At 38.8% G+C, this 16,672-nt stretch overlaps 1 protein-coding gene across 3 annotated transcripts in view; it reads right to left on the minus strand.

Moving 5' to 3' along the window:
• Positions 1–3,187: 3,187 nt before the first annotated feature.
• Positions 3,188–16,672, minus strand: part of LOC149840233 (UDP-galactose/UDP-glucose transporter 3-like) — an 80,305-nt gene continuing 66,820 nt past the window's right edge. Inside the window, exons 5-7 of one of the 3 annotated variants that reach the window (XM_090003084.1) lie at positions 4,919–5,022; positions 4,604–4,725; positions 3,188–3,382 (exon numbers count right to left, since the gene is read on the minus strand). In XM_090003084.1, coding sequence (XP_089859210.1) covers positions 3,379–3,382; positions 4,604–4,725; positions 4,919–5,022 — 230 coding nt within the window. In that variant the 3' untranslated portion in view covers positions 3,188–3,378. The other 2 variants (XM_090003082.1, XM_090003083.1) reach the window with 2 other exon arrangements.

Consider the following 16,672-nt stretch of genomic DNA (forward strand, 5'->3'; position numbering starts at 1 on the left):
AGAAACAGAGTCTCAAACATAAGCCAAATAAAATATCTTTCGAGGGGCGCTGCCCCCCCTGACCCCCGCCCGCTCCGGGGAGAGCCCCCGAACCCTCCTTCCTGCAAAGGCAAAAACTTTGAATCAAACTCCACAACTCATCAGGCAGGAACGAAAAGGCGGTCATGTGTTGTAACACAAGCAAAAAACAAAGGCGAAACGTACAAATCTATTTACGGGGAGCAGGAGGACATTTTCATCCAACACATATCTATCTTATCGGAGGACATTTCCGTCAAAAGCATATCTATCTTTTTTATATATTATTTTATTATAAAGTCATCATGGGCAACATTGGCATATGAATTATCACAGGTCCCAAGATATTCCTCTGTACACACAGGAACACGCAAATTTGTGTTTCGAAGAGAACACACACCACCCTCCCTGGATTCAGCAAAAGCATCATCAGGGTCACTTCGAACATCATGTCATTGTGGGTCCCTCTCTCGAGGTCTGGGGAACCCATCCTCTCTAAATATCTGCAAGTGGTGGTACAACAAGGAGCATGTGTTGTGCTCAGACCGGAGGTCATGGATCTAGACCTCTCAGTGGATCAGGTGCCCAAACTAGTCCAAAATTGAGGTTTAGAACAAAATAGGTAGGGCTAGGTGGGTCATGATGGGGGTAAAGGCGGTATAGGGTCCACGTAGAACTGGTTTGGATATGGGTTGGTTTGGCTCTCTGTTAAGGTGGGGTTTGGGTCTAGATAATACTAGGTTTGGTGAAAATCTGGTTGGATCGTAATCGGATTGGGTATTATATTAGTTGTGGGACCCAGTTAAGGATAGGTTGGACTCTGGATTGGGTCTTGGGGTACATTGACCTTGTTTAGACCCAATCTAGATTCATAATGTGCATGGGTCTGGTCTTGACGTTGCCCAAAATGTGATTGGAGTAGGGTTTCGGTCTGAACAAGTTAGGCTTGTGTTGAATTTAATGCATTGAGACCAAAAATGATCAGGTTGGGGAAGATCTAGACTGAAAACCAGATCAGACACGATGAGATTAAGTAGATTTTGGGTCAGAACTAGGTCCCATACCGTATAAAACAGTTCTGGATCCCCACAACTGGCCAGATCCATCGTGAATGGGGTGAACTGGATCAGAACCAAACCAATTTGAGCCATTAGGGGCAAGGTTGTCAAATGCGATGAGGCGAAGCGAGGCGTTGAGCCTGCGCTTCGCCTCTGAGGCGCCTCAGGTACTGAGGAGTACGCCTCTCACAATTGGATTGGAAGTGAAGCGGTGGGAGGGGAGGCAGTAGGAGAAGGACCATGCGCCCAGCTGGTACGGAATCGAGGGGGGGCGCGTCCAGTGGTCGGAGAAGACTGAGCAGCCAACAGCGAAGTTCGCCACCTGGGAATTTGTAACCGGGGAACTGTGATGAGGGGCAAATTGCGCATCACAGCAACGCCTCAGTACCTTGAGCGTGCGCCTCGCCTCTGAGGCGTACGCTTCAGGTACTGAGGCGTACGCCTCTCACAACACTGATTAGGGGTGCCCTGTTGCTAGGACACCCGACATCGAGTAGAGAAGAACCCCAACCGTGTTGCCCTGTGTGCCACCGTCGGGAGCCCACTTGTAGGGGTTGGCTAAAGCCCTCTGGCAAGCTCCCGCCGGTAAGGCATCGCCAGCGGGCGGATGAAGAAGAACCCCATGTGCCACTGTCGGGGGGCCACCCGAAGGGGGTGGGTAAACCCCTTCGGCCAGCTCGGTAAGGCTTCACCGACAGGCGGGTGCTTGAATCCACGTGCTGATCCATGTAGGTGGTGAGTCTCGTACCTGTCGTCGATGCCATCCTCGGTCAGGTTTCACCGAGATTCCAACCACGTCACCCTCGCTCGCTGCTCCAGCTATGCCGTCATGGAAGACGAGGGCTGGTACAACCGACAGTAAGGGTTGGCTACCCTGCCATCGCCACGAGTTCTTTTCGGCTTCCTTCGCTGGCTGCGAGATGATGATCACCTTCGGCCAGTCTCTGTTACAATTCGGTTGCCACTTCTTGTTGAGGATTGCCCACCAGCAACCCTGTCGCCGAGCATTCCCCTTGCTAGGAACAAACCTCACTTTGCGGAATCACTGCCACCCGTTCTGATGCGCTTTCACGTGTGCCATATTTGGCTTGTGGTTGCATGAGGCATTCCTCTGATAAAAGTTCCCCAAACCAATCGACATGGCGATTGGGGTGTCCTTTATGTTTTTGTGCGTCCCTCAGATTAGACCCAGGTTCGCACACCTGAAAATCAGGTCCAAGTCTGGTTCCACCTGAGTCCGAACCAAACCCGACCCGTTGACACCCCTACCGACACTACTGAAAAATGCTGTATATATCAAAGCACTTTACTATTTCCACTTAAACCAATGGGATCGCCAACTTAACAAAACTTGATGTTTGAAGGGAGAACCTGCCTAAATCCGGACAAAATCTGAGAAGAACCAGTCTCCTAGTCTTGCAAAGGCAAACGCCAACTTAACAAAACTTGGTTTTCCTAACCTAATCCTCATACGGTCCTATTCCCCACAAAAATAATTAACCATACGAGCATCCTATTAATTAATTACACTAAAAGGATTAAGAGCAAACAAGAAAAAGGAAATCATGGCAAAACTGAGCCTGTCAAGTACTCAATCGACTTCCTCAAAAAGCAGTTGGCCGATACTAAGTTCAAGACGCATGCAACGAAGAACATGTGCCAAGTCAATGGTGGGACGGCACCGTAAAGCCTAAAGTTTGCTAACATCCTGAAGGCAACTCTGCTCGCAACCGCCTCAACCCAACAAGGGATTCCAAGCGGGTCCAATATTTGACCCAGGGAATCCATGCGTGATACTCAAGTATATGCGGTTGTTTCTTTCCAATATGAAAATGGAAAATATATCAATCGACGTGATCTTGCGTCTTGGATGGACCCTAATTTGGCAATCAGTGGTAAGAATCTGATTCTTGGCCCATCATCCGTGGACTAAAGCTCTTTGAGTAGGCAAAACAAATTTTATATATGTACATATATGAGAGAGAGAGCCATACCAAGTGGATGGCACCCGCAATTTTTTTTTTACCAACGATGCAAATCAGATCTGGCATGTATTCATCATGATATGTTTACTGGAAACCAGCACTTGCAAATTTTCTTTTTTCAAGGAACCTGCGGGTTTCGTAATCAGATGGTTCAAGAGCTGATTACTTGCATCTTTGGGAAAGCTCATAGAACAAAGCCACAATGTAGGGCATCTCAAAGGATTGCTTGGCAAGATGGTGCTCCAACGGTTTCAACCAGGACATATCCTGATTGTAGAAACAGTAATCCCAATAAGATCTTTTAAAATCTTTGATTTTTACCTGTGAGCAATATCAGCAGCAAATAAATTAAAATAAAAATAACTACACCAGTAAGCACCGTGACCTTACAGGGTAAAAATAATACAGCCAGGATGACTGAAATGACATGAAGCCATGATCTAGATTAAGATGTGGGAATTATAGTTCAAGTTCATAATCAATGGCCATGTGGATTATTATGTGTTCATACCAACAAGCCAGATCACGTTCTCATGACATTCACCTGTAGTTTGTTCCAAAATTCATCTTGAAGGGCGTTACATTAGACCAGGGAGATACTGTTTAAAGAAAAAAAAAAACCTTTGGGGTAATGCCTGTGGAGTAGACAGGTCGCCTTCTTTTACATATGTGAAAAATAATCTACAAGTTCAAAAATAACTCCATATTGGAGAAATGCAGAAGAGCCACGGAAAACTCGTCATTTGGACTTCTTCTTCAGCTTGCTCCACTTGAGATAAATTTGGTAAGACAAACCACCAAACACCATGAGCACACATCCCCATTGCTTCGAGGACAACGGATTTCCACTCAACAATGATGATACAACTATGCTCACAAATTTCCGAGTTGTTGTTATAGTGGTGTTGGTGAGGGATCCGAATCGGCTGATGGTCATGAAGATGAAGTTCTGTCCAACAGCACCACAAAGACAGTACAAGAAGATATCCCATGCCACTTCTGGGTGCTGCTTGCAAAATTGAACTGCCTCATAACCAATTCCACCGGACCAACCAAACATGTAAAGGCTGTTGTATATGATACCCCAGAGGTTCATCCCAAGCATGATATCCCAAGCACTCGTCTTTGGATAACTGTTAAATATATCATATAGCTAATAAGGTCAGTATCTGTAAAACATTGACTAAATTATGAACTGAAGCACTCGGACTCGGATTAATCAGGATAATAGTCTGACAGCACAACTCAACAACTTGAATAGTGTTCATGATCGGAGACACTAATTTGGCTAATTTTTAATTTCCATTGTTAAAGAAACAACTCAACTCAAGTTGCAGCAAATAGAATCCCTGCTCACAACTATTGATAACCAGTCCGTGACCGAGGGTTTCTCGTCTCCAACACATCATGGACTATTCCCCAGCTTGATATAACTGAAAAAAACTACTAAATAGTGCACAGCCCAATTTTGCCAGAAATGCCAAAAGTACTACTACATTTCAATAGCATAGAGCATTTTTGTTATAATTTCAAATGTCTTACCTTAATGTCAAGGAATCTTGAGTGGCATTAGTGAACCCATCCAATGCTAAGTTGACGAAACACAATCCATAACCGAGGGGTGCATTAGGATGTGCAAGCTTGGTAATGGTCTTTGAGCTAGTCTGCAGAAAAAAGAAACAAAAAATCTGTAAGAAGTAAAATTCAGCATGGAAAATAAAAGTGTAGGAAACTTCCAACAACTGCCAACGCCACCTGGAGCACTTAGGTCACTTATTGGTTAGATATCGACTTTGATGGAAACATGCCATTTCTTTCTTTACTGCGTAGCTTCGACTGGTCTAATAAACCAATTACCTTCAGCAGTGCGAATGCAGAAACCCCTCCCGCAACAAGAAGGGTGCAAATGTATTCAGGAACCGTGTATTTGATTCCATAAATAAGAGTTCCCATCAACATTACTGCAGTCATACAAGCAAAGCAGAAAAGAATCAGATAAAATCATTCTACAAACATGACAATCAAAATCCTTGAACATTGAGATTATACAAGAATGTAAAAACATAGAACCTAGGTATGGGTGCGGGTACGAGTACGGAGGGTATGACACGACAAATACAAAAAAATGAGGGTACGGGGACACAACTATATATATATATATATATATAGAGAGAGAGAGAGAGAGAGAGAAATGGAAACCTACCAGATAGAAAAAGTACCAACCCTACCCACTAAGAAATTTTTCGGTGTTTTCTCGAAATTCTGACCTTACAGATGTGTTCAGCATGATTGATTTACTAGAAATTGAAGCCTCAAAAATTTATAAAAACTGTAGACCGTTGATTTTTTTAACCTTATAAAAACATATCCATGCATCGGAATCAAATGATCCAAGTGTCAATTTTTAGTAAATCAATCATGCCCAACACATCTGTAAGGTCAGAATTTCAAAAAAATACCGAAAATTGACAGTCCCATGCAATTGGATACCATCTGGTAGGCTGCCACATGGGTGCGGGTGCGGGGGTGCGGCAAAATAAATAAATAAATATATATATATATATATAATTTGTGCAGGGAAGGTGTTGAGCCGCCTCCATGTGCCCTCTTTGTGCAGAGGAGGGGCCGAGCCCCCTCCCTGTCCTCCCTCTTTGTACAAGGGAGGGGTTGAGTGTAATATCCAAAAATTTCTAAGTTCTTTTCTATAGCATTGTGAAATGTCTTGAATTTCGTGCCAATATAGAACCCTAATTTCTTTAAAAATTAATGCTCGAGTATATTTGTAAGGCTTAGGGGGTTTAATAAGGTTGAATTGTAGTAAATATAAACCCTACACGGTTTGAATAATTGAGAAAATCCTAAGTGATGCCTAATTGAAAATGTCTCTCTTAAAAAGAAAATGTTGAATTTTCTTTAAGTAAAGATAATTAAATAATATGAATTAACAAAAGTAGGTTGTGAAAATATACATATTAATATGCTTAATAAGTTGGAATTAGCTTATATTCAATTCCTTTACATTTTCACATGATTTGTGGTTATATAAAACAAAAACGATTTTTAATTGGAATTTTATGGTTATTTAATTATAGTTTAATAAAATAGAGTTTTTATTTATAAATTAAAATCTATTTTCATTAGTTTAGTAGGAGCCCATAGGTGGGCCGTCCTATCCTATGTGGCATCTTACTTCAAATTTATTTTGAAATTAAAGGCCTAGTGATTTTCAAGATTATTTAAAGCTTAACTAGTCAAATAGGGAGATTAAGGGCTTTCATTGGTCTTCATGCTTTGATCAAGGGATGGAATTAATTCCAGCCCATAACCTAATTTAAGAAGGGTTATAAAACCCTCCCATAGCCCATGCCCCCCTCATTTGTGCTGAAAAAAAAGGAGAGCTTCTCTCTCCCCCAAAAACCCTCTTCTCTCTCTCCTCTCTTTCCCTTCCCTATTCTCTTCTTTTAGGGTTTCTTTTGGTTCTTGAGTGCAAGATCCAGACCTTAAGGGGTGTGGTGCGGAGATCTAAGGTCCTCACCTTCCTGGAAGAAAGGGTTGATCGGTGGATCGAGCAAAAAGGGTCGTTCATCCATCAAGAAATACATTTTTTTCAACAAAAGGTAGGGTTTCTATGTTTTTCTTGCAAGAACAGAGTTCTTGGCATGGATTTTGATGCTTTTTCATGAGTTTAGATCATGATCAAACCCTCCTAACCGTGGGTTTGACTCAGATCTAATGATCCATGGCAAAAACACGTTTTCCCCTAAAGAAAACCATTTTGAAATCGGGTTTATCATAAAAATCGGTTTCTTAGAAATAGATTTGTAAAATATATTTGTATTTGATTTATTCCATGATTTTTATGCAAATATTAGTTTGGATTGATAGATTATGAATTGTTCCATCTACTGTGAATATTTTAGAATTTTCGGAATTTTATTTCATGCGTATTTCCTATTTCTTTTAATTTTTCTTGGGATTCGGGTGACTCGGTTTGATTCACCCAAATGCAAATCTCGGAATTTCAGGTTTTCCACTTGACCTCCGTTCAATAAAATGGTCGTTTCTCCCTCGTCCGGAGGAGTTTTGACGAACGGATTGTTGCGTTGGAAAGCTAACTCCATTGTGCATCTACTGTAGAAATTTGAGCTCTGTTCATGGACCGAGCACGTCTCTATGACAGTCGAAAAAAAAACTGATAGGTCTGTAGTAAAACATGCATAACTCCCTCATACGGAAGAGTTTTTACGAACGGTTTGCGGCTATGGATAGATGACAACAATTTCTATATACTGTAAAAATTTTAGCTCTGTTCATGGAGCCAAAAATTTTCTGTGAGCTCTGTACCAGTCGGACAGAGTTATGAAATTAGAAAAATTAGGGCAAATTCATAAATCAAGGCTCAAAGGGTGCATAGTATATACGTTTTTATTCAATTTCTTTATAGAATTAGTATGCATTATGTGAATGATTATGCAGGTCTGATTTTATACAATCTTATATGATTATGGCATGAATTGTAAATGGAAGGTTACACATTAAAGATTTAGGATCAAAAGGTCCAATGAATACAAGTTTATGTTTTAAATTCTAAAAATGTGTTGACTACATGTATGTCCATGATATCGTGATGATATGATTGTTTCATTGATATGGATGTTCATATATATTCTCCTTATTGCATTGGCCATGTACATGCATATGCATTATGATGTGTGAAAATGAATAAGATGTTTATGCTACGCATGTGCTCAAATGTCTGTTACAAGTTTAATTAAAAGACTTTGTCCAATGATTTATAAGAATGCATCCATGACCATAAAGTGGTTTAAGTTTAATGTTGCATAAAAAGTATGACTGTAATCAAGTAATCATGTGACATTAAACTCAAGATACTTGCTTGGAGAGTAGCAGGTGATACAAAACTTCGTGGGACAAGTTCTGTTACGGGTACGGAAGGTTGCTCCTCCTCTCCCACGATTTTAGGGGGAAAACCCCTGCATTAGACTGCAGCGTATAGGTTATAGTACTCATGAGGAAAAACTGATGCATCGGGTTGAAAGGTGTTGTGAATCTCTCTCGTATTAACGTCCCTCACCCCGTCTTAGTGAATGAACCTGGTCAGGCTAAAGTCACCCCTGTATGTAAAACACGTCTTGTGTCATGGTCCTGATCTGAGAATGTCTGCCTGTGTCGTATCAGTAGAGCTAAGAAGTGATAACTTAAATGGTGTGTGCATTAATTTGGCATCGCATGCATCATCTAATTAAGAAAATGTAACTAAAGATAAGAAAATATGCATGCATTGAAAGAGCTTCTGCATATGGTAAGTCATGCATTTTAATGGTTCATGCATTTTGTATTTTGAATGTATGGATTTATGTTTTTCTATTAAATATGAAAATTCTAAACATGCATGATTTGTTATATGATTGTTTAAGTTAAATTGAATGTTAAACAATGAAATTTCTATTGAAATTTTTGTCTTGTTATTCTGTCTTACAAGTTTAGCATAATTACTCTACTGAGACATGTTGCCTGACCCTATATGGTTTAAAAAAATTCCAGGTGATGAGTAGGTACTTACGTACGAAGGCGAAAGGTTGCGATGGGAACTGAGCCTACCTTTCCTCATGCTTCATGAATTCTAAACTCTGATTTTACTTTAATTCAATTCAAGGACAAATGTGATTAATTTTGGATATTGTGAAACTTGAATTTTATTTCATGCATAGTTAATTAGTTGTTAAAGTTTAAATTCTATAATTACATGTTTGCAAGCATTCGTTTGAAGTAGCACGCCAAGTTTTATGCCAAATGTGTTTTTTCGTTGTTAACTGCTAAAAGATTTAAATGTATTTCAAAAAAAAAATCCACCATTTTCGGGTTATAAAAATTGGGGTGTTACATTGAGCCCCCTCCCTGCACTCTCTCTGTGCAGGAGAGGGGTCGAAGAGGAGAAGAGGAGAGCGGAGGGAGTCGGAGAGGAGAGAGCGTACCTGAGGAGGAGAGGTCCAGCGGAGCAATCGGCAGCGGCGGGGGGGTTCGACGGAGGTCGATCGGCATCGGCTTCAGGAGGAGAGGAAGGGAGGATTAGGGCAAAATTTGCCCTAATCCTCCCCTTCACAGCATATTTTATCGGGCAGAAAAAAAAATTAAATATAAAAATTGGACACAAATGACCTTGGGTGCGGTCAACGCACCCAAGATTGGGTTGACCACACCGAGTGTGGCGCCCGATTTGCCGAGTCCCTGTGACATAGCTGGTAGGGATGCTGTCAAGTAGGTTCCCACTACTATATATATATATATATATATATATATATATATATATATATATATATATATATAGAGAGAGAGAGAGAGAGAGAGAGAGAGAGAGTTTGGATCATATGTGGATCTAAATCTATGTCACAGGGACTCGGTCAACTAGGTGCCGCATCCACGTCACTCGACGTGACGCGGGTGCGGTCAACACACCCAGGATCATTTATGTCCAACTTTTGGACTTTATATATATAATTTTTTATATTTTTGCCGCAGCCCCGCACCCAAGTTTTTTTAAAGTGTCGCACCCCCTCACCCGCACCCACACCCATGTGACATAGATCTAAATTAAGGTTTATATTAAAAATTTAAAAAAAAGGTCTTTATGTGTAAGAAAAAAAGGGGAGGGGAATGAAAATATAAAAAAGGTCTATATGTGTAATTTTCGAAAAAAGGGGTAATGAAATCTCTCTCTCTCTCTCTCTCTCTCTCTCTCTCTCTCTCTCTCTCTCTCTCTCTCTCTCTCTCTCTCTCTCTCTCTCCTTGAAGGAGAACGAGGAGAAGACGAAGAAGAAAAAGAAGGTGGAGCCAATCCTAGCCCCACCATCTCTCTCTCACTCTCTAGGGGTACGAAGGAGAACAAGGACGTGAAGAAGAAGACGAAGAAGAAGATGGAGGAGGAGGTAGGTCTCTCTCTCTCTCTCTCTCTCTCTCTCTCTCTCTCTCTCTCTCTCTCTCTCTCTCTCCCCTCCTGCTGCCGAGGGTGGGAAGGGGGAGGTTTGATAGAAAAAAAAACAAAAGTGTGGGTTTCAGGTTGGGTCTTAGTTGGACCCGACCCAATCCACATGCTCACGTACCCGTATCGGACATGGTACTTGTACGCGTGTCATGCTGTGTCGACATGGCTACTGGTCATGCATAATATTTGCATTTTATTCATCTTTATTTATGCATGATCCATGATGAAATCACATTAAAAACCCATCTTTATCATTGCTTTTGATAATTCGCTTCGAGATTGAATTTCTGAGAAAAAACACATTTTCTGGTTCGGCCCTGCGTTTTTCGATATTTTTATTAGTTTTAGAATTTTCTTAATTGTAGTTTAATTAGATTAGGAGTGTTTTACTAATTTTTAATTAGTTTTAGAAAACCCCCTTTTTAAAAACACGTTTTCTAGAGGACTCTTTGGAAATTGCAAAAATATTTCGGACCTTCTTTAAAAATTTGTGTTTTGACCTAGAATAACTTATAAAAATTCCTTTTTCCAACAAAGAAGTTTTTTCTTCAGAGAAAACGCAGACCACTTCTCTTCTCTTCTCTTCTCTTCTCTTCTCTTCTCTTCACTTCCTCCTCCTCTTCGTTCTCAACCGGTTCTCCCCCGATCTCTTCCTTTCTCCCTTTGATTCATCTTGCTTCTAACGTTTTTCTATCACCGATTCTTCTTGCATTACTCGACGAAGATACGTGAAGCTCAAAGGAAAAGCCATGTTCCTCTTCTCAACCCCACCATCGGATGCAAATCATATTGTTTGTGTCTTCTCCCCCATCTCCGTAGATTTTTAGGTTCATCGCATGCATTTTTTTTTACGTTTTGCATCAGCATTGCATAAAACATATTTTCCTTTGTTGTCATTGCATCCAATTAGATTATTTGTTTTCAGCCTTTGCAAAAAGAAAAAAAAGAAAAAAATCGTAGTTAGATATGTTCGATTTCGTGATGTTTGTTTTCGGTATCTTAGATTAGAGTAGAATAGTTTTAATTTTGATATCATAGTCGTTTAATATTTGTTGTTAAGCACCCACAACGTCAAATTGCAATGTTGTTTTAATTTTTTAGTCGGTTTAGATCACTGCATATTTTTTTACTCAATTGTTTTTAAGCTCTGTGTTTAAATTTTTATTATTCAGTCACTGCATGTTAATTTTTAATCTTTAGGTTCGACATTTTTTAGCGTGATTCAGATTAACATCAGCGTTTTTCTTAATTCAATAACATAGTTGTGGTTAGTTTAGTCGATACATGCTTTAGTTCTTTAGCTTTTGAGTTCAGTAGTTATATGTTTTAGCCGTTTATTCATTAACGGCTGTGTTTTAAGCAATTGATGTTAACAGATTTTTATATAGGTTAGGTTATTTGATTTTTACATAGGTTAGTCAATTAACGTTTTTAGTTTTTATTGTATTAGGGATGGATTCTTCATCAGACCTTTGTTTGTTTTAGTTTTTATTGCATGGATCGTTGACTACATTAGTTGTGTATTTCATTTTATTTTATAGGTCATTGGTTTCATTACTTTATGAATTTAATAGTTGTTCAGTCGGTCCATTAGTTCTAGTTCATGTCATTTAGTTGTAGTGAATTTAGTCAATTTTAATTTACTAATAGCGTTAGTTCAAATAAATTCTTAAACTGATTTTTAATTAGTTTGTTTTAACTCCAGTTCGGTAGCTTAGTAGCCGATTAGGTTAATGTTTAGTGTCTTATTAATTTCTGGAGGTTGCTAGCTGAATAATTATTTTTAATTCTTAATTTTTCGATTAGACTCTCTCCTTATTTTCTTAGTTAGCTTGTTGTACAAGAGTTAGTTCTTGTTATTCAGTTTGTTTCATTCTTTCGTCTTTTAGTAGTTTATTATTAGTTAGTTTAGACCTGTTTTCTTGCTGAATTTTTAAAGAATTAAATCTTAGATCTTGTTTAGTTCTTCGTTGTTTTGCTTTGTTTTCGTGTTTGATTTTTGCGGGGAAGCGGTTAGACGTGCAGTGAGCCCTTTTTCGTACCTTCGAAGTGCCCTCTGAGGTCCCTTCAGGCCTTCATAAGTGCCCTCGAAGAGCCCTCAGAGAGCAAAAGAAAACAAGCATTACCTGAACCATTAAGGGAACTAAAGACTCGTAGCACTGAAGACCTTTTTCTCTTCTTTCTAGATTAGGTTTATTTTATTTTATTCATTTAATTGGGTTTGTAATAAGGCCATTATTCATTTGTTTAAAGTCCTCCACAAAGGGCTGCACTCTCTCCTTATTTACTCAATTAATTGATTTTTTTTCTTTTTGGCAATAAAGCATAATTTAATTATGTGCTTGAATACAAAGTATTTTTCGTTCCTTAAGTTCGACCCGGACTTCACCACTAGTGTAAACCGGTTTTTATTATTTGATGCACGGTTTTGCATAAACATTTTTATTGAAAATATATTATTAAAATGCTTTATTGAAAAAGTTGCATCAAATTTTTGGTATCGTTGCCGGAAAACGGTGATTGATACGAGTATTCACTTTTACTTAGGTTGTTAGTTTCCTTTTTGTTCTTTACTTAAGACTATTTAGTTTACTTTTCCTACTCATTAGTTAGGATTGTTTAGCTTCTTTTCAGCATTTAGATTTAGAACCACGTGTTTGCATACCTTAGATATCAACTTACCTTTATTGCACAACCCACCTATTAGGATACCCTTAGAGGTGACTGCGCACGATTGGTACCGTACTCATAGCTTATTTTTCACAGGATATCTGTTGAGTGCAATTGTGTGGTGCTTATTTATTTTCTGCTTTCTAGTCTTATTTTATTTTCTTTTTACCTGCTTTGTGGTTTGCTATGGTTTGGTCGCACTGCACGTTAGATAGGTAGAAAGCCTTTTACTTAGGACGATTGTTACACCAGTCTACCCTTAGGTGCATGCAAAGGCGACGCTCGCTTGACCCCGAGCTTGCAGAGATAGTTGAGGACCTTGAATCCCTTATTAGGAAAGCCCATCGATCCGACCACATGGCTTGGGATTAACAGTTGAATCATCCTCTTAGGGAGTACTTCACTCCCAATGCTTACACTCTCGCCTCCCGCATCACTAGACCCGTTGTAGGAGCCAATCATTTCGAAATAAAGGCCAGCATAATCCAAATGCTTTCATCTTTTTATGGCCTGAGCAACGAAGACCCCTACTGTCATCTTGATGAGTTCCTCAAGATCTGCTCCACTGTGCGGATCAACAATTTTGGGGATAACTCATTGAGGTTGACGTTGTTCCCGTTCTCCCTCAAGTATAAAGCCAAGCACTGGCTGAAGGCCCTCGATACTTTTTAAATTACCACTTGGGAGCGCATGCAGCGTGAGTCCTCAAGAAGTATTCCCAATTGGTAAGACGAATCAGTTTCGTTAAGTCATTACCAGTTCCCCTCATATTGAAGGAGAACAGTTCCATGAGACCTGGGAGAGGAGGATGAAAGATCTTCTCCATAAGTGCCCCCACCACCAGGTGCTCCATTGGCAACTGGTGGAGTACTTTTACGATAGCCTGACCAAGAAGGACAAGCAAATGGTTAACTCTGTTGAATTAGATTATCGAAATCTTATATATTTTATATATATAAAGGATGATACATTTACATATATGATATATATGTATCTATCCACTTATATATATATATATATATAATATATATATAATATATATATATAATATATATATATATATATTTCCTTATTTTAGCCATAAGGGTAGTTTAGTCATTTCCTCAGTTTTACGCACATTCATTTTCGTGAATGTGATTGTATTTTTTATTTTTATTTTTATTTTTATTTTTTATTTTTTGTACTGAAAGGTACCATGGGGGGCCACTCAAATAGACGTTAAAGGGGCTCCAACGTCTATGAGTGGAGCCCCTCCAAGGCTCCTTTTTGGTGGATTATAAATAAGGGTTCTCCCCTTGTAATTCTTAAGGTTTTGAGTCAAAGCCTACGTGTGATCTAATAAAGTTTTACATTTCTTTTAATGCATTTGTGAGATATTGTAGGTTGTGCCTTTGTGCACAAGTATTCTAAGTGTTCTTATTGTGCATTTGTGCACTTGTTCTCCATCAAGAACATCGTGTCTTGATCATAGTATCTTTTTTAAGACACTTTCACGTGGTATCAGAGCAAGGTTGAAGAAAGAAGATCGTGTGGTTTCTCACCTTTTTTGAGTGCCTCGAAAAATGTGCCCTCAAAATTTTGATGTTTGGCGCGAACTCTTCTCTTCATCCAATATTTTAGAAGCCTCTTTTACCAAGAAAGATCTAAAATTCCTTTGTGGTACATATCTCTTTCTCTCTTTTCTCCTCTCTAATGGGTGAAAAAGATTTTCATTTCTCTCTTGGTTTTAAACTTTGGGTCCAATTATCACGTATGGGCCAAAAACATGGAAGCCCATATTAAAGGAAAAGGGCTTTGAAGCTATGTCCAAGGCTCAATTTCGGAACCAGAGCCTAAAATCACATTGATGGAAAAAAAAGAAATAAAGATCCTTGAAAGAGAAGAAAGAGCCAAGGCTCTTGAAGACTATAGTAAGAGACATGAAGAATGGGAGATGAGGAATTTCAAAATCCTATCATGGATTTTCTCATCCGTTGAGACAAGGATTAATGTCAACATCATCAAGTTCAAGAAAGCCTCTCAAGCGTGGGAATACCTTAAAAAGATGTACACTTCAAGGGATTTGTCCCACAAGTATTATCTTCAAAAAGGGGCCTTGACCCTTCAACAAAACAAAATGACTATTAGAGAGTATTTCGTGAAATTATCGTCTATTTGGGATGAACTTGCTATGCTTGAACTCAAATGGAGTGGAGAGGCTATTGAACTTAGGCATAAACAATTAGAAGAGGATCACTTTTTTAACTTTTTGAATGGGCTTAGGCCTGAATTCGAGCAAATTCGATCCTTCCTTCTTTCCTCTTTCACTTCCCCCTCTCTTGAAGATGTAATTACGAAACTAAGTGGGGAAGAGACTCGTATAGGCATAAGAAAAAATAACCCGTGTTCTAGCAACATCTTCCAACCATGAAGAAAGTGAAGGTGTTAATGTCTCTCAAGACCGAGAAACAGCTTAAAAACTTACAAACCTCCCCACTTCAAGAATCAAAGCCAAGGTACAAGTGGTTAAGGCGTAAAGAGAGATTATAGCAAGCTTGTGTGTCATTTTTGTAAGGAACCGGGGCACATCAAGCCCATTTGTCCAAAGTGGAAGAAGTTGCTAGCTATAGCTACCACATCCCAACATAAAAAAGAAGAGTATTCGTCATCTTCAAATGGAGTTCTCTCGTTACAACAAATTGTGGAGGCACTTCAACCTCTTCTCAAAGGGACAATTTTCGGAGCCGCCATGTCAACATTCTTCACCTTCCGGTAAGACTTCTTGGCTTTTAGATTCGGGTGTTTCATTTCACATGTCTCCATGTATTAGTACTTTTTCTGAATACTCAAACAATCTCTCACCATCCTTCGTCTCAACCGCGGATGGAACATCTCTTAAGTTAAAGGAATTGAAAATTTTAAAAAATATGGGTTTTTTATTCTAAAAATTAAATTTATACCAAAATTAAACTTAAACTTGTTTTCGATTTCTCAACTCTCAGATCATGGGTGTGCTATAAAATTTTTATCTAACAAATGTTGGATACAGGATCACCGGTCTGGGAGGTTGATTGAGGAAGGCTCTAGGAAGGAAGATTTATACTATATTGATTCCCTTCAAATTCTAAAGAACCCTTTTTGTAATGTTGTCCAACAAACGGATATTAATGTATGGCACAAGAGACTTGAACATCCAAATGTTGTAAAAAATTCCTACTTACCTTTTGTTAAACACCTATGTAAAAATGATTTCACTTGTAACGATTGTATTCTTGAAAAAATGAAAAAGATACATTTTTGTCAAAGATCTATGTTTACAACAAGACCTTTTGAAATTGTCCATTCAGATGTATGGAGACCGACACCAGTTTTATCAAAAGGGGGTTTTGCGTATTATGTAATTTTTGTTAACGACAGTATAAGATATTGTTGGATATTTTTCTTAAGCATAAATATGAAGTCTTTTCGACTTTCAAAATCTATCATATGATGATTAAAAATCAATTTAATGGAAACCTAAAAATTTTCAGAACTGACTCTGGGGGAGAATATCTTTCAAGTGAATTCAAAATTTATCTTGAAAGTCATGGTATTCTTTATCAAAGATCTTGTCCAAAAACTCCTCAGCAAAATGGGTTAGCCAAAAGAAAGCATAGACATATAATAGAGACAACTCGAACCCTTCTTATTTCTCAAAACATCCCAAAGGTTTTTGGGCCGAAGCTGCCTTAACATCTGTCTATCTTATAAATTGACTACCATCCAAAACTTGAACAAAATCTCGCCTTTCGAAATGTTGTATACTAAAGAACCTGACTATAGTCAGTTGAGAATTTTCTGTTGCAAATGCTTTGTTCGACAAGAACGACAAACTTTCACTGAAAGCCATTGCATTTCTTGGATATTCCGAAACCCAAAAAGGGTTTCGATGTTATGATGTTAAGAATGATAAGTTATAT

Source organism: Nuphar pumila, chromosome 4 (assembly GCF_984573655.1).
Source record: "Nuphar pumila chromosome 4, dmNupPumi1.hap1.1, whole genome shotgun sequence".
Taxonomy (NCBI): domain Eukaryota; kingdom Viridiplantae; phylum Streptophyta; class Magnoliopsida; order Nymphaeales; family Nymphaeaceae; genus Nuphar; species Nuphar pumila.